A 27,391-nucleotide genomic window follows, 5' to 3' on the forward strand; every position below is an offset into this window, starting at 1 on the left:
TTTACTAATGGATTGTATAGTCCCATATTTTTTTATATCTTAATTATTTCCATCAATATATAAAACGTTAATACAACAAATTAAAATCCATAATCGAACAAATGAATTTCATGTCCTAGTTCTGTTCCTATTTGCTTCAATCCATGGATGGTGCATTACTTCTTTTAGAGAAAGTCTTTTTTCACTCCGATGTACCAGAAGCTGAACAAAAAAAAATGATTAGAATTCTGTAAATATGTTTTTGAAATACTACTACTATCACTTATAACCAACAACACTACAAGACAACAAAAGAAGAATGGAAGTTATAAAGAATCCATCGATGGATGGAATCTTATCAAGCTAATGCAGGGAGTAGCTCTTAAGCCATTACTGAAGTTTTAATGTACCATATATAATAAATTTGAAAGTTGACAGATGTTAAAAGGGACAAATAAATATTCTTTTATTAACGACAAGCTTTGGAAAATTTAAAATGTAAAATTATTTTCATACCAATTTATTTATGGAGTAGTAATTTTACTTACTTTAGAAATTAGATCTTTGGCACCGGGAGAGATGTAATCTGGATAATAAACTTGCCCACTTCTAATTTTCCTGTAAGTTTCCTCTTGGTCTTCACTTTCAAAAGGCGGCTTTCCAACAAGAAATTCATAACACAGTATACCTAAAAATGAAAATATTTTTAAATATTAATAATATACAAAGCGAGATTCAAAAGTATCAAGACCACAAATAATCTATTTCATTGGTTTACGCAGATGATACAAGGTCTAGGTAATTTTGGTTTTCAGTCTAAGAGTCTTTGGTGGATGTGGTTTTCATTGCAAATGTGTACATACAGGATTATTAAGCAAAAAACAAAAAAAAATTTTTGATTTCTTATACCTTTTGATATGTTTCTGAATCGTCTTAATTTTAGGTCTCTTTTGATTGGAAATTTTTAGTGAACATTGTCTGATTTTGGCAAGATACAAATTTGTTAAGACTTATCAGTGATGCTCATACCCCACAAAGGTCGCGTTTATATAGAGGTAGATGCGATATTTTTGGAACAAATGAAATCCTTACCTAAACACCAATGATCCACATACTGTTTGTATGATAGTCCTTCCACCATTTCAGGAGGTAAATAATCCAATGTACCGCACATTGTTTCTCTATTTAAGGAAGGTGCGTGTACTGACCATCCGAAATCAGCCAGTTTCACATCACCAGTAATTGTCAATAATAAATTTTCAGGTTTGATATCTCTGTGAATCACATGATTTTGATGGCAGTAACTTAGAGCGTCTGCTACTTGGTAAATATATTTCGCCGATCTGAAATGTTGATATTTTGCATGTAGAAATCAGTTTAGAATTTTTATACAAAGGTATCAACAAAAGTTGTACTAATCAAGAAAATCTAAATGATTATAACTTTGTTAGCATAACTTTTGACGCAGCAACTTATGGTAGTGATTACTATATTGTCATCAGTCCTTGACAATGATATATGAAATTTCAATTCATTTAATCTTTTTTAAAGTTGATCAAAATTAAATGCAAACCCTGGTAATAAGCTTTCCTGATGAGCTTGGCAAAATAAAGATAGGAATTTATTAAATTATTGTAATTTCATCTCTTTCTTTGAAAAATGTTAAATATTTTGAATTGATCTGATCGATATAAAGTGAAAAACAAGACCAAAGATTCTGTTTAATTTTACCCTAGTTATTGTAGCAAAGATATGAAGAGCAAAATTTATTGCAAGTACCAAAAAGAAAATCCCTGAAAGTTTGGACCATTAATATTAATAGTAAGACCTAAACTGAGGAGTGAAAAGATTTTCCCTTAGATTTTTAATTTTTAAATTTCCATAGCTCAATGGCATTTCCTATCATCGCTTTGACCATGGAGCCATAACATGAGCTGGCCTCTAAACTTGATTTTTTCGTGATTCGCGTTTTTTCGTATTTATCTCGCGATTGACAAGAGCTACAAAAAAAATGTGAACAACAAACTTGTAGGAAATTATTTATTAACTATTCTCTTTCTAAATTATTTAATTATTGTGGACTTTTGATATCAAAATATTGTTTAAAAGTTCCAATAGAATTTATGGAAATATATTTTAACTGATTCCACAGGGGTCAACAAAAACATGGTGAGCTCTCAGTCATTTATACAAATTTTGAAGAAAATAACGTTATTTTGAAAAGTACTTGAAATTAAAAAATTTCTTTCAACTAATTCCGGTTATTTTTGGGCCCTCCCTTGTATTTGGATCAAGCAGATATAGAACATCCAGAATAAACCATAGAATAAATGTACTTACAAATGTTCATTAAATCTTCCACCTTCGGCCATCTTCAAATGTTTGTAGATTTCTCCTTTGCCAGCATATTCTAATATGAGATATATTCTGTGTGAATCATGAAACCATGCCAATAATTGTAATATATTAGGATGTCTACAAATGAAAAATTCTAAATTATTAATACTATAAGTACAACATATCCTTATTGTGAAACTGTGTATACAACTACTCAAGTTTTAATATATGGCAATAGTGATGTAAATATGCCAAATATTTCATATCTAATTCATAGGCTTCCAGGTGTAGTGCTCTGAAGTTTAGTAGTGTCTCACACTTCGAGAGAGAATGGGGATAGAGGTTTCGTCCTCTGCACAGCAGAATCTACACACTGCATTATTTGCTAAGTCTAGCATCTTCATGTGTCTACTGAGGCGACAGTACCCCGAGAGCTCCTGTTAGTAATTGTAGGTTGTTTTTAGTTAGGCCGATACATTCAGCAAATCTTCTCTGGTTATAGATACCCATGGTCTGTCTCAGATCCTGTAGATTGTCCGAGTTATTGGTTTACCCCTATCTACCTTCTTTAATCTGACATTTGGTAGATATACATTGATGATCAAAAATTACTTTTCAATAATAGGTACAGGTACAATAATATTATTTCCTTTGTATTTACTTCATTTTTATTCATACCCCCGATTATATCACTGTTCGAAATCTTTACATATTTGTTTACAGGTATTTTAAAGAGATACATGCAAGAGAAATATATAACACAATTATTATCTGCCGCAAAAAGAACAAATGCTAATATTTGGTGTCATAAGCATGTATTAGGTACAGATGTGTTCAAATTAAAAATTTGAACTACAATTTATAGGTTTAGAACTCGTAATTATTTTCAAAATTAGTTCATGTATTCACAAGTTACCAAAGAATAATACTACAGAAGACTAGCAATTATATGTATCACAATAAATATATATCTTACTTTAAGTGACTTTGAATTTCTATTTCTCGTAAAGTTTGTCGTTCAACGCGGCCCCTTACGATCTCTCGTTTAAATAAAGTCTTGAGAGCTACAATATATCCAGTTTTTTTTTCACGAGCAATATATACCCTGCCAAATTTTCCTCTTCCTAGTCTAGTACCTAATTCGAAATCATTCAAAGACCATTTATAGCTGAAATATTTTAGTTATTAGAAAACTATCAATTAGAACTACCGCATATATAAATGGCTCACTTTGGATTTCCGAAAGCATCGTGAGACATCATTTTAAAAACTAATCTTTCCGTGTCTTCTTCTAAAGATTTCGGTATTTTAAGTTGCTTTAAATATGTCTCTGCTGCTTTATTAATTTTCAAATCTTTAGATGACATTGTATTCGTTTTCAAAGTTTAACGGTTTCTGAAAATTGAAACTACGAAATGACAGATATAGCTAACGACTTTGACTGATGACTTTGCTCTGGAATGCTGTCAGTCTACAATATTCGAGTGGATATATATCTATGGAACTCAGTCAACTTCAAATATAGAAACTTCTTTGCATGGATCATTGTTTAGGAATAAAGGATTTGTGTTTATCTCTTCTCCCACTACAATTTTGGGGTTTTTAATTTAAGATCTGTTTCTAAGAACAGCGACACTAGCTCTGGTTCTGCTGAAAGAGTGCTTTAGTCTAAACTTCCCGAATTAGTTCTCCCAGTGCTGCTACCATGAACAAACCTAACGTGTTTACAAAGATTATATACTGCGTATTTAACGCTATTGTGACCACGATGTTTTGCTACTTCTTCAGTGAAATTGTGCTTAACATTTTTAAAATATGAAGATTCTGGGAATGTTGATATTTCAAATCTATATCCTAAACTTCGTAATCCAGATTTTAACGTAATTTTAATAATATTTGCCTAAATGAATTACTACGTAATTGCTTCAGCGAAGCTACAATGATTTCAAAAACTGCATAATATTTAGTTTTTTTCTAATAATTTCTTTAAGCTACCGTAGGGTGGGTTTTAATAATATACTGATACGAGCTAACTCTGTAAAAGCATCAAATATGTCTACTGATGAGAAATCTGTTTATACTTCTGGAACATTTGGGGTTTCAGTAGCTTCAAGAAAAACCTAGATTTCTTTTATAAAAAGATAACATTACATTAAATTCTGACCTGGTTTCACTTCCTTCATTTACCACTGTCACTTCCAGGTATTTGAACTCTTGGATTTTATCAAATCTATACTCCTTGTTTTGCTCTGTCGTCACTTGGTTGAGGCTATTCAGATCCCTTCCCATCTCCAATATTTGGTCTTTTATTTATTAATGCGAAGTCCATATTCTTTTACTTTCTTACCAAAGAGTAGGAACATTTTTTCTAGATCCTTTTTTTTCTACTTATAAGTACAACATCATCTGCGTAGTCAAGGATTTGTGTTTTATTATCATCCCCTGAGTTCGGATGCCACTACTCAGGATCATATAAGATTAAACAGCACTGTTGATAGTGGGTCTCCTTGCTTTAAATCTCTTTTGGTTTCAAACTTTTCTGATAGGCTGTTTATATATAATTTGAAGAAATGTGTGTAATTAAAAACGTTTTGAAAACCCATCAATGTAACATCGGCTGATGTTTAAATCTGACCAAACTACTATTATAGATCTCAACCAACAGTTTAACCGATCAAATGTATAGTCATTAAAATGTTACATGGTGTAAAATTGATAAAATGATGAACTTTTGGTCAACTGAGTTGGGTATGATCCTGGAAACCATTCAGCAGCATTCTACCATCTGAAGCCTGCAGTTAAAACTGCTGATTTTGACAGTGGTGTTCCTGCTGGCTGGATGGAATCTAGAGATTTGGTTGTAGGTAAAATACAAATTAAACAACATTATATCGATTTAATGCTTAGTAAATTATGTTAATACAAAGTAGAACCAATAAAACAAAATATTTTTACAAATCACCACAAAAGTAACGCAAAATTTTCAGAGCTAATCAAAATCGCCAAAGTTGTGTTGTGGAGTGGACCAACAGAAATATTTGAATTTGCCATCTTCAGCACTAGGTTACAAAATGGGGTGCAATAACTATCATTCCAGATAATGCCGCTTGTGCTGCCAAATAGAAAACTGAAAACCAAATCAGCCATGTCAGTACTGGTTATGGGGCAAGCCTTCTTGTCTGGTCCCTTGCATTAATATTAAATTTGTTTTGATTCGTTTTTTAAAAAAAATTTCAATTCAAAATTCATTCAATTTCATTTCAAATATACCATTACAGCTGTGTGTAGCCTGTCCATTGATACCACAACAACTTAATAAATTAAACCTGCTGGTTGATGGCCGTAAGTCTGCATCTCTTGAATAGATCTGATAGCACGAACATCTCCGATTCCCCTTCTAGCTGCTCCTACAGTCTTGCACTTGCACACATCGTAACTCATAAAGCACAGAGTTCAGTAAAATTACACAAGTTGAAAATTATAAATGGCATTTACCAGGTGAAAAATGTTATATAATGGTTGTAGGCATATGAATTTCAAATTGATTAGCTCCTCAAATTTGTTTCTAGACAGTATTTTTTTACTTCGTGCATGTTGTTTTTGGTGATTGGTATTGTTTCGAACAAGTTCACGAAATGGGTACTTAAGCCGGACCTGTGCGGTAATTATGGAATTCTAAAATTCGACGGACGCGCCACTTTTGATGTTTGCTTTTTATTATAGCAGGCGGTTTATTTACATTGTTTCTTTTCTTTCTAGGAAGGTCTATTTATTTTTCTGTTTTGTTCTTTTATTTTCTAGAAGTTTTTAGAATTATTTTGAGATATATAAGGAGTTTGTGTAGCGTTTTTCATAGAACTTTATCTTGCCTCTGTCAATGGCCTCTTCTGTTGCTGCGTAGACATCTATTACTGATATATAACATAAAACTTTTATAGTTTCTTAGATTGCCAAGGAGTCCACTTTAAAATTTTTCAGACTTTGTAGTTAGCTAAATATCAAGAAATGTCCAAAAGTCAAAAGAAGTTTTTTGGAATAAATAAAGTATATTTTTATTTTATTCAAATATTTGCTAGACAAAAAGAAAAAAAATTTTATTTGATGACCGATTTTTTATCTCTAGTTTTATCATCATAATCATGGAAATTAATTTTCGATTAATAACTTGACTGAAGATAAAAACGCCGTCAAAAAATTGAAAATTTAAATCAATATAAACGAAAAAACTAGCATCTCATCCAAACAGGCAACATTTTCTCTTTAATATGTTCTTTTAAATAACAATATACACAAAACTACCACTCCGCATCACCATTAGCTTTCTGGAAGACGTAATCCGCTCCGTTCAGGTTCATTATACCATCCTTCAAATAAAATTTCCATCTATTTCTATTTCGGATGATTTTGTCATATTGACACACAACGATGTTGTCGGTATCGAATAGCTCCGAGGGGTCGTCATCTGTGACGTCGTCTTCGGAATTTAGAGGTTCTTCTTCGCCACCTTAAAGAAATATTAACAATATATTAGACTTATTCACATGACAAACACCTTGCAAAAGATGTAGCACAGGAATGTAGTGATCACCACAAAATTAACACATAATCTAAAAAGGATTGAAAAACTGACACCTATGGGTGAAAAATATCTACTTGGGAATAGTTTGAATATCTTGTAACGAGGTTAGGTTTTATTTGATATTATTTTACTTCCACGTATAACTTGAATTTAACTGGTTATTCCCGTAACGATTTTGCAAAGCTCATACTCACTATGAGTATAAAACAAATTACCTTCATCTTCCATTTCTTGATCATCTTCATCCTTATCATCGTCTAAATCATCATCGTCATTATCATCATCAGATCCGTCTTCATCATCATCAGAGGTATCATTAGGACCATCCAGCTGGCAAATCATTTCTTGCTTTGTTCTTTTATTCGTATCTATAAATATGAATTATTATTTCAAATTAATTCCGAAATGCAAAAAATTAGAATATTTTAATTTTCAAGAGTGCAGTATAAATTTATGGAATCTTGCGCCTTGGAGTAGAAGACTATCCTATCCATCTGAGTCAGTGAGAAGAGAAGAACGAGAATATCTTGAATCCCAGGAAGGTCTAAATGATACAAAGACACCTTGGAGAGGCTTGAGAAATATCAACATTTATTGACAATTCCAGAATTTCCACAAATATGCCTACAATTTTGACAAAGGTCGATGAGATCAATATGTACTTTCTGGGGGTTTTTAACAAGTCCCATGTAGGTCAGGAGAAGATTGCTTTCTACAATGACCATAAAATGGACCATTGCAGAAAGTTCAGCTTTGTTATGGAGTCTCCCTAATTAATTCTTAACCATGTATTTACGATTAAATCAATGATGGTTTGTCTAGAGACTGAGTTGAGAGATTTGCCTCCTATGAGCATGTTACCAGTACTTTTAAAAGTCCTCGAAGGAGCAGTGCAAACCCAGATGAACTAATCTTCTTCCCGTGCATATATCAGGGTTTCGTAGGGGGCCTAGCACAGCAACTGCAATGTTAAATATCACTGACAACATAATAAGATCATTGGATAAGAAGAAGACAGTCATATCCGTCTCCTTGGATTACTCCAAGGCATTTGATGTGTTGGATAATGATCTTTGTGCAGGGGGTGCACCTGATCGAGTATTATCATGGAGATATAGTAATAAAAACTTATCAAAAGAAAGAAATTATTATATCATATAGTAAAACCTTCATTTACCTTTAACTTTCTTTCTTCTATTTTTAGGTAAAATAATCTCTATACTAATTCCATCTTCTAACATTTCCTCTAATTCTCTATCTCTATCAGTCCTTGATAACGTTTTGTTTGGTAATCCAATCTCATCATCTGATATATCGATATAATCATCGTTTGCTCCATCACTCTGAAGAATAGTTTTATTTACAATAGCTACAGCTGCTGCTTGTTGTTGGCTGTTAAAAGCGGCATTGACATGCTGTTGTAGCAATGAAGAAGCAATATTTGCAGGCAAACCCATAGTAGCCGTTATGACTGGTCCAGTGAGGACTTTCTGTAATTGGTTTCCTTGGAGAGCTGAACCAGGTACGTGAATGGTTAACACTCTTTGTGCTCCATCTGAACCCGGTTGGGGAGGTAGAGTAATTTGAATAGGTACCTGGAAAATGTAATAATTTACAAGCATTGTCAAAAAATGTATCAGACAAGTGAAATATTTTTTATAATTAGAATGTATTTTTAATAAAGAAAAGAAAAATTAAAAAGTTTTCAAACCAATATATCTTTCCATTTTTTTTTAAGTTGAAGTGAATTTCATTATTTCTTATATTTTTCTTTATTAATAAGTTAAAGTTGTTCAAATATTACATATGAGGGCGAAAAATAACTGTATATATAAAATGAACTTTCATCACATCCCGTACTTAATGAAAGGAGTGAAAATAATAGATCAGCTGTAAACCATGAGAATTCCCAATGTCACAGCAAGAAATGGGGATTCAATGCTCCTAGGTCCGTAAAGTGATAGCAGGCAAAGTAAAGTGGGTGGGTAAACTACTTACAACTTCTTCGTTCTATATAAACGGCGCATTGAATCGTACAAGTTTGAGCCATTTGAATGCCCACCTGGCATATCCGTTGCCTCTGTGGCGACCATGCCATATGACCTTGCATTTAACAATACTTAATAAAATGATAATCCACCTATACCTGACCCAGTAACTTTCTTAATGTCCAAATAGCATACAATTAAATTAATACTCCCTTTAGGAAAAACCAAAAACCTTCATGGTAAGTTTAAGTTATTGAACTTTGTTATGATGCTACCTCTCCAGTAAACTCGAAATTAAGATTAGCGCCCCTATCACTCCAGGAAGCATCTTATTGGTTGCTCACATAGTCATCAGCAAAGAGAAGCCCCTTTTCTACATTGAACCCTCCCGAAATCGAGGCCCATCATCATCTTTGCCTAGTAAAATTTGAACTTCCATATCCCCAAATGTAGATGTTTCCACAGAAACAAACCATGATCATGAAAAAATTCTGTAGTAGGGTAGAAGCAATCTGATTAAGTTTAATGAAGCATAAACACAGGCAGCTATTTTTACCAAGAAGGCTGGATCATAATACCACCTGGAGCACTTTTTGTACTACCTATTTGATAGGTAGACGGGACTCTTTCCTTTGGAGAAGAGCAAGGCTGTGGAATCAGCTACCAAGTCATGCTTTTCTCAAGCACTAAAACCTACAAGAGTTCAAAATCAATATCCACAAGCATCCATAGGTTTTACCCTCTTATGCTTGCTTTTTATATAAAAAAGAATCACAATTTTTATTCATCTATCAATAAACTTCGAAGAAGCTACATAAATAATGACCACAATTTTAAATGAATAATAGAACATACTACTAAGTAATTAATTCTTGGAATACTATGATTTTGAAAAATCAATAAAAGCCATTATCAGCGAAACATCAATGGCAGGAAGAGTAGTTAATACCTTGAACAATTTAGAAATCTATAAATGGTGTTATTCACATACTATTTAAATGAACTTTGTAATAAAAACATAGTACTTATAAGATAAGATACAAAAATAATTAATTAAATCTCAATCAATAAGTCTAATAAGTAAAATATTTTTTTTATTTTAGTGTGTTGATTTCATATTGAATATATATATATATATATATATATATATATATATATATATATATATATATATATCCTTAAAATTTCTTATTATATTATATTATTTTATAACATTTTCATACGAATATTGATTATATCAAGTACGAATTTATCTATAGTTTAGAAAAAATATTAATTGAAAGTCTTAGTACTAAATTAGTTAATAACTTCTCCAGATCAATTATATTTGTGCATTTTTTTTTAATTTTCATTTATATAAAATGTAAAGACTTACCATTTTATCCAGATGTTGAAGTGTAGGTTGGAGATGTTGCACGGGTTGCTGAACAGGTTGTTGAGCAGTTTGTTGAGGCATTGGATTATTAACAACTTTAGGAAAACCGTTGCTAGGAGCATGTTCAATTTTCTTTTTTTCAGCAGTCTCTTCTTGAACAGCTTTGGTGCTCATCAGTTTGGTCTCCCATGTTTGCTTCAATTCTTGAAGAACCACTTCGTCAACACCATCTTCCAAAAAATGGTCTCTTATCCCCGCAATAACATCTTCTATTACCTCTTGGTAAATTCGTACAACGGAATTTTTACAAAGCAATGAAGACATTTTTTTGAAGACGTAAAGTAATGAATGTAAAATAAATAAACCAAAAAATGTTTAAGTAGGAAAAGATCAAATATTCGAGTAGGTCTTTATAAAACGTTAATGTTTTGATAACATTTAATTAATACATTACTAAAACTGAATACATATGGCTGCTTAAATCACACGCATTGCAACACTCGATTAAATATCGCTTATTAATTCATTACTTCCACCATCTTGTTAGCAAACGAAGTAAATGAAAGGTGAGGTTAGAAATTACATCAATAGGATGCATTAGGCCATATTCTCACGAGTATTTCCCCATATGAATTAGATCTTATATGACGTCACTGTAATTAATGGAAAAAATTTTATATTATATATGCAACACTTAGGAAGGAGAACCAAAATAATTTATCTATTGAACAAAAACAACGTACTGTTGCGTGTACCAAATCCTTCAAATAAATCAAAATATATAGGTTTGCTCTTGGCAGCTGCACTGGAACTGAACTGAACTGGATCAGTACACGCCACTTTATGAGTGTATAGAATTAGTTCGATCAGATACAAAGAACGATTCAGTGCAGAGAGCAATGGACCATTTGTTGATTGTTGTATTTGATGTGATTCAGGCCTTGTAGTTTAAACAATAATGGAAAACGATTTAGTATTTTTTCATATTTTACATTCGTCCGCTGACCTTACTTTTTTGCACTAAATTGATTACACTTATTGCACTGGCTGAACTGACTTTAGAACCAGAGCAAGCAGTACATTGAACTTGGTGAACTAGTTCTCTTGCACTGCTACTAAGAATTGCAACACTAGCTCTGGTTCTGCTACAAAGAACGCTTCAGTGTACATTCCTGAATTAGTTCTGCCAGTGTAGCTACCAAGAACAAACCTTATGAATCGATGAATCACATTTTTGAGTTACCATTTTTTGTTTGATAAACTATAGTGGTAACCAAATAAACACTAAATAGCCGTCACAATTTTGAGTAGTTACAACGCCTTAATTTACGAAATTGTTTTACGATGTTCGAAAAAATTTTCTCTCCTTACAAGAATTAAACATTTTTGAAAAAGATGGTCACTTTCTAAGTGTCATGGCGTATATTTCTGACTTTACATCTTTGGATCATAGAATTAATATGAAAGATAACAAGAGTGATAACAAGTAAGACCTAGTTTAAGTGATCCTGAACTGCTAATAGAGAAAGAAAGAACATCGGTATGCCACTCTCTATTTCGATTGGATCACCATGACGTCGAAGTTTCGAATGGTAAGCCGATGCCCTTTCTCTCTCTTCCAATAGTACAATTCCACTTATATACCGCTCTCTATATCTTAGATAGATTTTAAGATCTCGCAAATTTCTTAATCCAGTAAGCACTTATGTATTTAAAATTGCCTATTATTTGCAATAAATTAAATTGTACCATAAGACTACTCAAATAATGAGAGTTATGCACAACTGCCATTAAAAGTGACGTTTTCAATGACAGCCAACTGTGTTAGTGACACTTTTAATGACAACCAACTGTGTCAAAAGTGATCGCGTATAATGGAAGTTCACCGAGTAGATTACTATACTTTATCCACGACCACTAAATATTTTATTATTAGTTTTTTTAACAAAAAGCAAGAAAGCATCTGATAGCAGTGATTAATGGATTCATTAATTACTGCCGTTCTTGTAGAACAAATAATCAAGAAAAAAAAATGAATATTGGAATAAATAAAATAAACCATAACTTGTTAGTAATTATATTTAATCGATGATCAAGGTATAAAACAGTTTAAAGATTCAAAAATCTTGGTTTCCCCAACGAATCTGAAACAAACAATATTAAAATAAAAGGGGAGAATGAGATGATAGTTGAGATGGAAAAATAATTTGTTAAACTTAAAAATGAAATGAAATAAAATATTTAAATGTATTAGTTGTGCACTTACTTACTTAAGGGCACACACTGTAAGTTATTTATTAAAACTTACGTCAGTCTTTGCTCTGAGCTTCCTATCGATAAGGGAACAAAGCGTTTCTGATCTGACTGATAGCGAATCGATTTTTTCTATGAGTTGTTGGTATGGAGACAAGGGTTGAGCACCCATCACCACATGCCCCAATTTCGAATCAATTTTAGCGTCCAATCTGGCGTTTCTAATTAAATTAACTATCCAGCATTCCGCTTCGTCTGGATTCATATTCAATTTTTCCGCCAACATGCCTATACTGATGCACTGATGGATTCTACAGAATGTCTCGAATATCATTAGTCGGGCGTTTTCTACGAATTCGTCTAAACAGGAGATTAGGAAGAAATCATTCAATAATACTGTTTGACATTCATGTAATTTTTGGCGAGCACCATCAAAATCAAAGTTAACATAGAGATGTTCCAAAAATTCTGTTATGGGATCCCTGAAATTGAAAAAAATCGAATTTGATTATCAAAGGGAGAATTACAGTTGCTTTGTGTTGTTCGAACGCATCAGGGCCACACAAGCTACCTCTCAACAAGGCCCAACAAGAAAAACCCAAATTCTGATGAAACCACCATGACTACACCCAGGTGTACCCAGAACAAAATAACAACCAATCAATGTCTTAACCTAACCAATCAGATCTTCAACGACTGCCTACAACAGGTGATCCTAACAACCTTGTTGAGAGTTACGTTATGGAGTGGATTTTAAGCAATGATGATGAGCTTAGTAATGATTAAATGATGACGAAATTATTCAGCTGTAATAAATCAAGATGCTAATGTACGTTGAGCAACAAGCATCTGCTACTGCTGTTGACGTAATGTTCATGAGAAAATGGCGTGACTATTCCTTCAAGAACACTATTGTTCAAAAAAACCAAAAGAAAATAACAGATTTCTTTTAATTTTTTAAGGTTATGTGTATTGTAAAGTGATTTCTGTAAATATATTTTGAGTTGGTTTTGTTCAGTGTGTATAGTATGTTTTTATTTTCATTATTATCTTTGAACTAGTATCTGTATTATTTACTTTTTAAATGTTTTACAAAAACGTATCTACGAGTTGTACAACAAGGCAATTAAACAAAGACACGTCAAATATTCTTGTTGGTAAGTACAAAATGCTGTTAAAATGTTTTAACAACGTTTTTTGTTGATTTTTTAATGTAGGTAGAGGGTTATTTTAAACTTTGGTATTACATCCTGTTAGTCCGGCCATTTTGTCGTTCGGCCGGTAGTCTGGTCCAGAGGTGGCCCAACTAAAGAGATTGTACTGTAGAAAAATTCATAACAAAATCAAAAAAAAGTACCAGGTTTCCTTATGAATAGAATTATAGTCAAAATATATGCTCAGAATCCTCATATCATTAATAACAGACACAATCTATTGCCATATTACCATTTTTATTATTACTCAAGTCATGTTTGCTTTCCCCCCTTGTGATGACTCTGTAAATTTTCTTATTATGGACTTAGCTTTAAAGTCCCCAAATGACTAATTTGATATCCTATTTTGTCATTTTTTGGTAAATAGATGGATGGTTGCTTCATTTATAATCCACCGCTCGTATAGTATCAATGACCCTAATGTATTTTGTCTATACTCTTGACCCTTTCATTGAGAACCCCTGATGTAAACTAATAAATAACCTTTACCTGTATGTGTAACTTTCTTGTTGAATAACTTTCACCAAATCTTTTAGCGCCGATCTTCTACTTCTAGTAATTATAACAGCAGTTGCCAAATATCTCAAAATATGCGGACACATTGTCTGTATTGCATTGAGATAGTGTGGTCTGTACAAGAACATTTCAATAATCAGTTCACGTCCTAATACGTGATTGAAGAATACAAACAATGACCAATGGATCAACCATGTTCGTTGCTGTAATAACTGCAAACTGTTTCCAGAAAATTGGTTAGGGCTGGAATCTATATATTCTCTAAGTTTGTTCAAATCTTCTAATGCCGAATCCCAATTTTGGTACAAGATTTCAGACGCAAATTTCCCCCACAAGGCACTAAGGTAATTCTTATCATTTGGAGGTAGTACTAACATACAGAAATATAAGTAAGATGTGGATACTGTATAGTTACCACAATCGTATCTGTATTTAGCTAGTTTGTGAAGACTATCAATCATTTCGATTTCAAACTGAAAAAATGTTTTTTATTTACATATATATGAATATTTTAAGTTTAAATACAAACTTTGTACCTTGGATTCTTTAGATAAATAACTAATGAGAGTTTTTGAGTCCCTCATATTTTCCATGTTTTTCATCACTTCCTCGGACTCCATAATTTTCAAAATTGGTTTAACTTCTTCTTGTAATTCGGCCAACTGCTGTACAACGTGATTACGCCTTTGCTTCAAATCTTCTGGAATTTCTTGGTCAGGATATAATTGTTTTCTTATGTCGATAGCATAATCTATCATATTTGTTTTACTTAATATATCCAATTTAGCTTTTAGTAATTCGGTCTCATTATAAATCTAATAAAGTAAAAAATATGTTAGCACACTAAAAAACTAACCTATATTTACTTACTCCTTTTGCTGATAAAAATTCTAACAATGGAAATACTAAGTGCCGGTCTAAGTATTGACCCATTACAGATGTTAAGTCGAACTTTTCCATTATTCTTTATTTGAAAAGAAGGTTCTACTTTATATTTTTAATAATATTACAAAATAAGTTTTTAGTAATCGAGGAAGCTTTATGCAACCCTCAACGAAAGAATGACAATTATGACAAGATTTTAAGAAATGACAAAAGGTTAAGGGAATTTTTAACGACAAATCAACTTTTCTAATAGAAATAAGTTTAATACTTCCTAATTGAGTCAATTACATATTATCTTATCACAAAGTATATATAAGTAGTAACAAAAACCGTTTTTTCAAATAAATTTGAGAATATTGTAAATTCAAAAATAAAGCTTCAAGTAATTCATATACGAAGTTATGCCTAAATGTGTAAATAAATAAATTGACATTTGACTTTTTTTGAGAACTAATACTTGCTGATGTTTATATTTAATATATTTCAGTTTATAATAACAGTATAATGGCTTCATCGTCTTCATTAGAAAATTTAGAAACTCAATTGGAAATGTTTATCGAAAACGTTCGTCAAATTCATATTATAGTTAGTGATTTTCAACCACAAAGTCAAAATGTTTTGAATCAAAAACTGTAAGTAAATAAAATTTAAATATGAATACTTTCTTACAAAAGTAGAAACCGGAGCAGAATTTTTGTTTCAGACAAGCATTGGTACACGGCCTTCAAGAAGTAGACAAATTGAAATCCCAAGTACAAGATGTCCATGTTCCTTTAGAAGTATTTGAGTATGTAATATTTATATTATGTGTTATCAGAGGATTAATTTAATTTATTTTAGTTATATAGATCAAGGACGCAATCCTCAACTTTACACAAAAGACTGCATAGAAAAAGCTTTAGCTAAAAATGAACAGGTCAAAGGAAAAATTGATGCTTACAGAAAATTCAAAGCTAATATGTTACTTGAACTTAGTAGAACATTTCCCAATGAGCTAAACAAATATAGAGCATTAAGAGGAGATGAATAATTTTTAAGATATGTAAATAAGTAAAAATTTAACGTAATTATTTATTGTTTTAATACATATTGATATAAATCTTAACCAATTTCATTTTGATTGTTTTATGACGTGTTTTATGATTTATAAAACACTAAAGTTTTATAGACCTCATTAAAGGACATTAAGTAATTGAATGATTACCTTATTATACAAAGCATTCCAATTAAAACTAATTACTGAACAAATCAATTTTATTTAAAAGCATTTATTAAGTTTCCTTTTCATTACTACCCTTTACTACTACATATTGTTTGATTTCTCTATAAAATGAAATCCTAAAAATGTGTAATTCTTCTTACTAGTATTAGTAATAATTAATTAATTACCTAATTATAATTTAATCAAAACTCATTCTAGTTTTCTAATAGAATTCTTGAGGTTTACTTGAGACTATTGGAAGTACCAGTTCTTTGGGGGCCTCAATCCAACTATGGGGGAGGTAATATACTCCCTAGGAGAATCAACAAAAAAATTTCACTACGAAATCATTTTAACTGTGTAGGGTATTGAAACAAGAAATATCATGGTAAAATAAAAATGATTCCTGTTCTTTTTATGTTTGTTCTAAAATTATCGTCTGTCTCGCCCATTTTTCTATGTGCTGTATTCCACTATTCTGTTTAATTTCTGCATCCTGACATGTAGAATTTTGCCTTGTATACTTTTTAGTATTTTCATTTCGACTGTTATCATCTTTTATAGTGTCCTACTCGTATCTGGTCTTGTTTCTGCTGCTATGTACTGATAGCTCTTACTGTTGGTTTATATATCTTGATTTTACTTTCGGTATTTATTCCTCCAGAAATTTGAGTCGTTTTTATTGTTTGTTTTCTTACTTCTTAAAAAGATTCTAATGACTCGTTATTTCTGCTCCCAGGTATTTAAAATTATTCACTTGTATGATAATTTTTTTGAAACTTACATCATATTAGTTCTTTGGGTGTCACTCTAGGCATTTGGTCTTCTTGGTGTCGAGATGTTTTGCTTTAGTGTTAAAGCCGTTGGAGATTAGGTTCAGTATCTCCAGCATAGCAGACGACATGGATTTTGTTATCCATTACGAAATTAAATAAGAAGGGACTTAGTGAGTCTCCTCAGCTGTTTCTTGTGTTTACATTTCTATATTCTGTTGTATGTCCTACTCTAATTTTTGTTTTTCATTAGGTATTAATATTATTAATAATTATTCTATGATTCAGTCCCTTTTGTCTCAATATTTCTAAGACATCATTTAATCTCACTGTGTCAAAAACCTTGGTCATATCGAAAAAGCACATATATGCAGGTTTATTGTATTCTAGAGATTCTTCGGATATTTGTTTGTTAATAGTTCGATGTGTACAAAAAGTATTGATGAGCGAAAGTGAGACGAAACGTCGAAAAAAATAATTGTGAGTAGTTCAGAATCTAAGATATGGTGGATTATAAAAAAATATTCCATATATTTTTTATGAATTGCTTTTTTTCATAGTGTTTTAGTAAAAAAATGTTTGTAAGTATTTAATTATATGTGTGAAAAAAATAATATTACATATTCAAATACTGGACAAGAGAATATCTGACTTTGGGTGAGTATTCTGAATTTCAATCCAAAATATATGTATAAATATCTTAGGCTACTAAATATTTAATAATGTTTAGAGAGTATCAATAAATATTTCATGTTTTTAGATGATATAACTTATAAAAATGAAGCTTAAATAAGATTAAACATGTTCTTATTCTTCGCCTCATACTTTTGAGACACTCTGTATATTTCTTTATATAATCTGTCAATATATTAAATTATTTTTCAATGTCAGTGATTATTGTGGTAATCACAGAATAACTTTTTTATTTATATGTACAAAAACTTATTCAACTATTAATAAATTAAGTAGATCAATATCAATTACAGTAGTTTTATTTTTAAATATTGTTTTTATATTAATGAATAAATTAAAAATGTAATACCGCTGAAAACATTTATTACGTTGACAGTTATCATTAAACTAGTGCAAAAAAAATAATGTTAATGATGATACCGAGCAGCCTTCGAACGTTATTTTGTCGATTACCGAACATCTGATAAAATGATTGTTGGTGTGACGTGTAATGTAAACAGATGATGATTGTGAAGGGCTCAAGGGTAATAAAAAACTTCAGTCATTGTCAATAATTGCTCTTGTTTTTATGTTAAATTTAAATACATTAATTACCTACCTAGATTGTTAATGGAGATCTTTTTATAACTATTTAATTTTGCGCGCATGGGCTGATAGCAAATTCTTGTTGACATTTCAAAAAATATATATTTAACGATTCCCTCTGGTATGGTAGTCGGTGTTTAGCGGTTTTATTGACTACCTGGTGGCAATATTTATAGTGTAGTGCATCAAATAGATATTCAAGAAAAATGTTAGAAGGATACGGACCAGTTATGCAAGCTTTCTTCGGCACTCTTTTTACCTGGGGCATGACAGCTGCTGGTGCTGCCGTTTGCATATTTGTACGAGGTTCACAGGTTAGGACATAACCTCAATAAATGTAAACAAAAAATAAAAATATAAGTACTACATTTTTTGATCAAGTGATGTTACTTTTTATTTAGTTTCATTTAACATTTATTGCTAAAAAATTTTTTTTCTACTAATTTGAAATCAAATAAATGAAGGTATTATATTTTTATTACTTTTACATTCTTATCGAGAATTAAAGAATTTAATGCATTGAAATAATGATTTATTTCGAAGAAATTGAACAAATAAAGAAATAATTTGAACAAAATTTCGTTATTAATCATTTATTTATGTACAAATCACCGATAAAACTTTCATCATTCATCATAAAGTTTTGAATTATACAGATAAGTAAGGGATTAATTTGTATTTGACAATTAACATGCTCTTGATTTTAAATTGGTACACTATAAAAAATTGTAATAAAATATATAAATAGAACAATTTCACTTATAATAGACAATCAACAAAATATTCGCAAGAAACTGTGTCTTCTTTATGCCCATAGTTTTAGCAGTGCTAAAGAATAAATACTCATCTGGAACTGAGGGACTTACATTAAAAATGTTTTCAAGTCCGTCCAATTGCATAGTAAATTACCTTACCACTTTAAACAAGTATTCTATCCTACAGGATTTGTGATAACTTTATGAACTCCTTAATTTGAATAACTACTCGAAGCCAGAACTATAAACATAAATTATTTGTATTGTTTTTTCTAAAATCATTTGATAGAGAAGGCTTTTTGCTTGCCAAACACACAAAGAAATTGAATGGCATAGATGATAGATGACATACAAAAAATTTTTATTCAGTATTTAAGTCACCGAACATATGGATGATGCCCACTTCGATACAGAAGTGAGCAATTCGACGTGTAGGCGATGCGGAATTGACCAGAATCTTGGTCAGTTTAGAACACAGAAGAAAGGTCGCTGACCTGACTTTGTTTTACGGTTACTATCACTGCAGATGCTCTACCGAGATGTCCAACAATATCAAACCTGGAGGAGTTTTTGCAATACCTATTTGACAGGCAGACTTTCGTCTACAGACGCCCAGAACGTCGATTTATCCTTTGGAGAAGTGCAAATCTATTCATTCCCGGATACTACAACCTACAGAAGCTCAAGATTAATAGGCACCACTTGAATTACTCTAGTGTAATAGAGTTTATCGTTTTGTGGTTGGTTTTTACATAAAAAAAAATCAGAAAAACCCAAGAAAAAAACGTTAATTTTTTGGAAAAAAGCTTCACAATTGACGTTTCACATATAGAACTGAATTCGTATTAATATCTCTGAAGTATGTTTGGTGTTATCCATTTCGTATCTTTTTTTCTCAGCGAAAACTGTTGGATGCAAGTCTTGGTTTCGCTGCAGGAGTAATGATAGCAGCTTCTTTCTGGTCTTTGTTACAACCAGCACTAGAACTGGCAGTATCATCTAAAAGTTATGGAGAAGTAGGACAATTCGCTTATCTACCCGTTGGAGCGGGCTTCCTTTTGGGTGCGTTGTTCGTTTATGGCGCCGATAGATTGATTAGTGTCCTTGGGGTACATTCTCCTAATATGATGCTTGGTAAGTATTTTTTTTTTCATTAGATTCGTGCGAAGAAACCCCTAAGGCAAAATCGGACAATGTAAAACAATAAAAAAATAAAAATGGTGTTTTGAGTTGTTACTGACTTGGATATATTTTGTTGGTTTAGCATTGAACGCCACCGGTAGTCGTCGCGATAGTCGCCGAAGTAGTTCAAGACGAGAGTCACACTACATGCCGGAAACGACTACCATTGAGGGTTTCCCAGAAACTTTAGCAACGTTACATCAGCGTAAAAAGGGTAAGTTGATAAATCCTTTATACCAAGTGTTTTGTTGGAACAGTTACGTGTCGAAATGTAAAGAATTAATTTTGTGATAGACTCAATTCAAATCAATATTGGGATTTCCTCGAAACTGTTCACTTTCGGTCTCTGAAGAAGATAACTTGGTGATCGAAACGCGCGTTAGCCGGTGTAATCGTGAGTGGTAGTGTAAACAGTGAGTGTTAATTATGAATATCACCAACGGTTCCAGAAATACCAACTTAGAGACACAACAATCATGTAGGTATCCTTGCGATCCGACTTCGGAGTAGCTGAGAGGACAGTGACACTACAGATTGAACTGCATAGTAGTGATGGCGATTCTTTACAAAAAAGATCGATTCTTAATTGGATTCGAATCGCAACCCGATGAATCGATTCGTAAAAAAATCGAAGTCTAAGAGATCGATTTCTAAAAAATCGATAAACAATCTCTGGGATTTCTTATGAGTAAAATCTGAGATTTTATCGTTCAGGAAAATCGATAATGACAAGTTTATACGGGGGAAACGAACGGTTCCGCTCATCATTTGCGATGTTGCCGCCAATTGAATTAAGGCGTTATTTTATTAAGTATAATGAAATTTTTTCGCTGTTCGATCGTTTCAATTCACTTTTTTTCCTATTATACTTGTAATTCGAATTCGAAGTCATTGTTCTTCTTCTCATTTTCCCCTCAAATTCTTCTTCAATTATTTCCTCTATTGCAGTAGGTAGAAACGCAGTAGATATAGAGAAAGATATTGAAGATAAAGTTCGTGTACAGAGTTTCGACGACGGGGACGATTGCAATATCGAAGAAATTCAAAAGGGGCAGTGGAAAAGGATTCTTCTTCTCGTTGTCGCTATAACGGTTCACAACATTCCTGAAGGATTGGCGGTCGGCGTCGGATTCGGAATAACTGGTAATGACAAAATATCCAGCTTGGAGAAGGCTAGGTAAGTCATTTTTCATTTACGGAGAATTCTCTTCGGCGAAATCATCGTATTTATTTCCCCCATCTCAAAAAATATCACCACATATTAGAAATGAAAATTTTCTGTCGCCTTTGTCTGTTAATTGGTCATAAACTTACGAATTACCGAACGGAATTTTTTGTGGATTGGTTGAAATATGGCGGATGCCTTTTCGCGTTAAATATGAAATTTACTGAATGGATTTTCAAGCGGTAATCAAAATGAAGGTTCAGACATGCTTTTTGTCAAATTGGTCAAAATATGACGATCATTGTTGAAATGTCGAAAAATTACATATTTCGAAACAATGTTTCCCGCCGCGGGTATCTGCACGGAGCGATCGGAGGTTGAAAAAAACAAACGGCACTCGGACAATCACCATTTTATTGTATCGTGAAGCTCTCTGTGCTCCTATACCGCCTCTATTAATTTTTCTTCTGTAATGTTTTCGTCTGTGAGCTCGCGCGTGTCGATTCTGGTCGCGCCGCGTCGCCAATTTGCTTCAAAGTATTCAATATTGTAGATTACAAGACTACGTACTGTACTGCGTGACCTCACGCGTGTAGTACAGCAAACTGTGTCTAAACTACAGCGGGACACGTCTGTTAGCTCGCGCGTGTCGATTCAGGTCGCGCCGCGTCGTCGATTTGCTTCAAAGTATTCAATATTGTAGATTACAAGACTACGTACTGTACTGCGTGACCTCACGCGTGTAGTACAGCAAACTGTGTCTAAACTACAGCGGGACACGTCTGTTAGCTCGCGCGTGTCGATTCAGGTCGCGCCGCGTCTCCAATTTGCTTCAAAGTATTCAATATTGTAGATTACAAGACTACGTGCTGTGCTGCGTGACCTCACGCGTGTAGTACAGCAAACTGTGTCTAAACTACAGCCGGACACGTCTGTTAGCTCGCGCGTGTCGATTCAGGTCGCGCCGCGTCGTCGATTTGCTTCAAAGTATTCAATATTGTAGATTACAAGACTACGTGCTGTGCTGCGTGACCTCACGCGTGTAGTACAGCAAACTGTGTCTAAACTACAGCCGGACACGTCTGTTAGCTCGCGCGTGTCGATTCAGATCGCGCCGCGTCGTCGATTTGCTTCAAAGTATTCAATATTGTAGATTACAAGACTACGTGCTGTGCTGCGTGACCTCACGCGTGTAGTACAACAAACTGTGTCTAAACTACAGCCGGACACGTCTGTTAGCTCGCGCGTGTCGATTCAGGTCGCGCCGCGTCGTCGATTTGCTTCAAAGTATTCAATATTGTAGATTACAAGACTACGTGCTGTGCTGCGTGACCTCACGCGTGTAGTACAACAAACTGTGTCTAAACTACAGCCGGACACGTCTGTTAGCTCGCGCGTGTCGATTCAGGTCGCGCCGCGTCTCCAATTTGCTTCAAAGTATTCAATATTGTAGATTACAAGACTACGTGCTGTGCTGCGTGACCTCACGCGTGTAGTACAACAAACTGTGTCTAAACTACAGCCGGACACGTCTGTTAGCTCGCGCGTGTCGATTCAGGTCGCGCCGCGTCGTCGATTTGTTTTAAAGTATTCAAAATTGTAGTGTAGTACAATAAATTGCGTCCGAATTACAACGGGACATACAAGACATAATTCAATTTTCTTCTTATACGAAATAAAATTACAATATTGCGCAAAATTCTTTAATATTATAAGGTAATTGTAATGTAATTAAAAAAATCATAATGAGGTGCAAAAAAAAGAGTTTAACTGAAGCAAATAAATTGATAGAAAATAACGAGTCCTCGAGATTTATGTCATGGATTTAATCGAAATATCAAATAAGGATAATTGTAACCACAGTTAAAAAGTTTGTTATTAATCTCCCTCGAGCGCGTACTCGATGAAGATATTTCATTTTTTTTCTCTTAATATCGCATCATTCGGCATTTAATCGGGATTAAAAAAAAATTGATTATCGAGTATTTAATATTTGATTGATGGACTGGATTGTATTTCTCGAGATATCCTTGAACATTAAAAGTAGATTCATTGATAGCGAATATCAATTTTATTTTTACTTAAAAAAGGAAAATTTTATATTGAAATGTTATATACGATGATGATCCCGAAAGTACCTTGTTCAGCCTAGAGATGGCAGTACACAATCTATACACAGTAGATGTAGCAAGTTTGAGGACGCCACGTTGTTTAGTGTTTGTTCGGCGGCCGTCAATAGTGTATAAAATCTCACCAAGCGACGCCACTGCTTATCGCACACAGTCTGGCAAGAATATTTCGAAAAAATTTTGTACAAACAGCTTCGGCTAATAGAAATGCATTTATGTTTACGATTCGATGTTTTCATTGGTAAACAGTGGAGATGATGAGTCTACATGGACTGACGGTTTGTTAGATGTTTATACGGGGAGTGAACATTATTTTTCAATTCTTAATTCGGTATGAATATTGATTGGTCCTCGGGTACAAGGTATACCTCAATATATTAATCTGGCGCGCTTTAATAAATCCCGAAATCTCCCTTACCGCGAGCTTATTCATTAATAAACACAAAACTTTCGTTCATTGTTTTTCTATGGATGATAATAACCGACGATAGGGGCGAGTAATTTATAACGAACACTCCTATATCTTGTAATCGAGGTACAATTAAAAAATTGGAATTTCTGTAGAACGCAACACTAATTTCTGTACGGAAATTATATGCAAATCAAGCTCAAAAAACCATAAAATATGTAAGTCGACCGGTAAATTGAAATTTTTTATTGATGAGTTATCTATACCGAAAAGGATGTAACAACACTTTGGAGTTAGTACAGGCGCCAAAGAAATTTGAGTATGCAAAAACTTAAATTGAAAGCAGCTGTAAAATAGTCCTTAGCGCGGCAAGTGATTGTGCACCTTTTTTGCACTGTAAAATATCGAGCCCTTAACTAATTCGGAACGTGGAGTAGTTAGCGTAATTACGAATTAAGCAAACGGATTCAAAGATGAATAATGAAGGAAGACTCAGATTTCTTAATCTTTTAAAGAAGTCTCGGCAATGAGCCCTGCTGTTTGGGGGCACATGTCGTCGTATGTTTCACCAATATAAACGTGAACTGAGCGATTGGAATTTCTTCTTCCTGAAGAACACATTCATCTAAGGGATGCCATGAAATCCGATGGAAATGTACAGGATGTAGTTAGAACAACTATTCTCCAAGCAACATCCGTCCGCGACATATGCTATGTCGTATGTACCAAAATTATATTTTGGATACAATTTGGCAGGATTCGAACCGGTAGATTTTGAAAAATACGGTTTAAATAGTGGTTTTTCTGGTCTAAACAGCTTTACCGATAGTTTCCAAAACCAATACGAATTGAATCTTCATTCATTCATAAGACAATACAACGTCTGTCTCCATCTAGCTCCCGTTCTAATTTTGCATTTCGTGAACGCCGTACACATCTTATCTCATTAACATCCAATTGATCAATCGGAATATTCAATACATGTTGTCCGAATAAACTGAAATTGTAAATAGAATGGTAGAAATGTGAGAAACAATCGTTCCTTTATCTGATCACCAGTTTTGTTCAAACGGTGGACTGACTATATTAATATATATTTCCTTCAACTCGTACAGAGCGAGTTTTTTGTATGGAACGCCTCAATTATCTCGGAAACTGCCGGTGGTGCCTTTTTCCCAAAAAATAATGAACTTTATTATATCAAACAGATCACCCCGTACATTTTTTTTTCGAAATCTACTCTAATCTAACGATCCCTATACCTAAATGCCATAATTTCGGAGTTATAGCTACATCTGCGGTATCTCCATTAAAGTTAGAAGGAGTTCGTAATGCTCGGAAATATATTGAAGGAAAAGTAAACTCCTCACTATCCATATTGCGTCCATGTTTGGAAAGCACTTACCTCTAAGAATAGTTCCAATAAGTAAGCCCCCTGCTTCCTGGTTAACCTCTGTTCTCAAGGCATAATGAGCTTGAGAGATAAAACACTTATTAGTACAAGGCAAACGTGTCTGCAGAAAACTGGAAGGCATGTCGAAATATCTCCGGAAGATGCAAAGGCACTTTGGAGGGGTTTGAGAAATATGATTATTTACTCCCAATTCCAGAACATCCACTATGCTTTCTACAATAGCCGTAACAAGTTATTGAGTCTCCATCATCAATTCTTAACCATGTATTTACGATTAAATCGAACGCGGTTGGAAATGATGGTCTTACGTTGCAGATGCTCAAACTTTGCTTGTCCACAACTATCTTTAGATTGTACAAAAAAAATTACGGATTGTTAACCATTGGACATTCGGATCCCCTTCGTCTCTCACCAAATAACTAAATAGACGCGAAATCAGACTGGCGATGGGACTTTTAACTGGACACCGCCATCCAAGACTCCAACTTCACGCCATGAGCATCACGGATGATCCGATGGCGCATGGAGGAGGACGAAACTGCACCACGTCATCTTTGAGAGTCCTGGACTCACACGGGCGTTGCTTAAACACCTGGGCAACCCCCACAACCTAACTAACTACATCAAAGGGTTCAAAAGTCGAAAGACATTGGACTTTGGTGTCGTCAAGTGGGACACGGTGAGCCTATCTGGAGGCCTATGTGCTCAACGGCTTCACGGCCGCCCACACCTGCGACTATGAACTAACCATTGGCTTTCTGGACTCTAGATAGTAGTGTAGAATTATTTATTCCGTCGAACATCTACCTAATGATCAATCAAAAATTTTTTTTACGTCATATTGTTTTCAAGTCACGAATTTTTCTCGGAACACAAATTTTTTGGTCAGCCACTGCATTTAGTCATTTATTCAAATTTATTCCGCGGGTTTTATTCTACGAGGAAAAGGAAAATCGATGTAATAACGTTACGGAATTTTCCTATAGATGGCATTGTTTACAGAAAACGGAACGAAAAACTCATTTATTCAATTCCGAGCAAATTATTTTCTCTTCATAGTAATTAGGTAGAAATTGTTTATTTTTATATATATCTCTAATTATTTTAAATTACCTGTGAAATTTCCAATTCCACCTAGAGTTAAGGAGAAAGCACCTCAACAGGAACGCAGAATATACCAGGAAGTAATGTTATCGATTACTTGAACTTTCCTAGCAATTCAACAGGTAATTTCGGGTCGATATCCATGAGGGAAACATGTTTGATGAAAAGTAGTTAAAAACCGCTTTTATACTTTTCATTATTTTGTTAACCTAAGTGCAAAATTTCTTTCTCTGGTCATCCTGTCCACGTTTGTCTACGTTTACGTCTCCATCCGACTATGTTTTCCACCTCACATTCGTGTCTTCCATGCCTCAAGATTTCTAAAACTAAAGTTTCACCATATAAAAATACCACCATTGACGTCGTCGAATCTGTAAAATTATTAGCGCTTGTTGTGGAAAATTCTTCGGAATTGAAACCTAAAAAACTAAATTCTGCCTTAATAATAAAGAGATTTGGCAATTTGGCGTTGTAACTGAGCGCCTTTGTTCGCGCCATTATTGTTGATGGATGTGTGCTGAAGCGACCCATTAATCAACTCTCCAACTTTCCGCTGCTGACTCTGAGGTTATAATGCTGATAATTACGGCAAGGGGGACAGTCACGACTGCGACGGCTACGTCACACATTTATTAACGTCAGATTTCAAGTTTTTCTCTTGATTACCAACCTCTTTACCATGGATACGAGTCGCCTCAAGTGATATCTGCAGAAGCTACTTCGGCTTGATACCTACAAACGTTGGAATCAACCTGGTCCGGTCAGAGGCTAGGAATAAACTAGTTGTAAGTTGACAAAAAGAATCGAATTCTTTCCAAACTAGATTCCTCTAGATTCCTCTTCGTCGGACATCTG

General features: G+C 33.5%; 5 protein-coding genes across 9 annotated transcripts in view; 2 read left to right on the plus strand and 3 right to left on the minus strand.

The window, feature by feature from the left end:
* Window position 1: 1 nt before the first annotated feature.
* Window positions 2-3,768, minus strand: LOC130443196 (aurora kinase B-like). Its single transcript, XM_056777714.1, has 6 exons — window positions 3,547-3,768; window positions 3,293-3,484; window positions 2,320-2,454; window positions 1,072-1,322; window positions 528-667; window positions 2-201 (listed from the first exon to the last, which is right to left on the minus strand). Exons 1-6 carry the CDS (start codon window positions 3,681-3,683, stop codon window positions 109-111), a joined length of 948 nt encoding a protein of 315 aa, XP_056633692.1. The 5' UTR covers window positions 3,684-3,768; the 3' UTR covers window positions 2-108.
* A 1,421-nt stretch (window positions 3,769-5,189) lies between these two features.
* On the minus strand, window positions 5,190-10,888 carry LOC130442886 (transcription initiation factor IIA subunit 1-like). The gene is made up of 4 exons (XM_056777278.1): window positions 10,259-10,888; window positions 8,073-8,490; window positions 7,111-7,263; window positions 5,190-6,820 (listed from the first exon to the last, which is right to left on the minus strand). Exons 1-4 carry the CDS (start codon window positions 10,580-10,582, stop codon window positions 6,612-6,614), a joined length of 1,104 nt encoding a protein of 367 aa, XP_056633256.1. The 5' UTR covers window positions 10,583-10,888; the 3' UTR covers window positions 5,190-6,611.
* A 1,429-nt stretch (window positions 10,889-12,317) lies between these two features.
* LOC130443426 (eukaryotic translation initiation factor 3 subunit E) lies at window positions 12,318-15,316 on the minus strand. 3 transcript variants are annotated; one of them, XM_056778040.1, is made up of 5 exons: window positions 15,112-15,316; window positions 14,778-15,056; window positions 14,215-14,714; window positions 12,567-12,993; window positions 12,318-12,402 (listed from the first exon to the last, which is right to left on the minus strand). In XM_056778040.1, exons 1-5 carry the CDS (start codon window positions 15,199-15,201, stop codon window positions 12,376-12,378), a joined length of 1,323 nt encoding a protein of 440 aa, XP_056634018.1. In that variant the 5' UTR covers window positions 15,202-15,316; the 3' UTR covers window positions 12,318-12,375. The 3 variants fall into 3 exon arrangements, with proteins under 3 accessions (XP_056634018.1, XP_056634020.1, XP_056634019.1); XM_056778042.1 differs by having other exon boundaries at window positions 12,323-12,402; window positions 12,529-12,993; window positions 15,112-15,286; XM_056778041.1 differs by having other exon boundaries at window positions 12,323-12,402; window positions 12,525-12,993; window positions 15,112-15,286.
* Window positions 15,317-15,561: 245 nt separating this feature from the next.
* On the plus strand, window positions 15,562-18,080 carry LOC130443428 (mediator of RNA polymerase II transcription subunit 10). The gene is made up of 3 exons (XM_056778046.1): window positions 15,562-15,758; window positions 15,830-15,913; window positions 15,967-18,080. The coding sequence occupies exons 1-3, from the start codon at window positions 15,631-15,633 to the stop codon at window positions 16,154-16,156; spliced, it is 402 nt and encodes a 133-aa protein (XP_056634024.1). The 5' UTR covers window positions 15,562-15,630; the 3' UTR covers window positions 16,157-18,080.
* A 129-nt stretch (window positions 18,081-18,209) lies between these two features.
* Window positions 18,210-27,391, plus strand: part of LOC130443427 (zinc transporter ZIP11) — a 53,770-nt gene continuing 44,588 nt past the window's right edge. The window contains exons 1-4 of one of the 3 annotated variants that reach the window (XM_056778044.1): window positions 18,210-18,692; window positions 20,033-20,267; window positions 20,398-20,526; window positions 21,318-21,492. In XM_056778044.1, coding sequence (XP_056634022.1) covers window positions 18,585-18,692; window positions 20,033-20,267; window positions 20,398-20,526; window positions 21,318-21,492 — 647 coding nt within the window. In that variant the 5' untranslated portion in view covers window positions 18,210-18,584. Of the gene's footprint in view, window positions 18,693-20,032; window positions 20,268-20,397; window positions 20,530-21,263; window positions 21,493-27,391 lie in introns of all 3 variants that reach the window. The other 2 variants (XM_056778043.1, XM_056778045.1) reach the window with 2 other exon arrangements.

Source organism: Diorhabda sublineata, chromosome 4, assembly GCF_026230105.1.
Source record: "Diorhabda sublineata isolate icDioSubl1.1 chromosome 4, icDioSubl1.1, whole genome shotgun sequence".
Lineage (NCBI taxonomy): Eukaryota > Metazoa > Arthropoda > Insecta > Coleoptera > Chrysomelidae > Diorhabda > Diorhabda sublineata.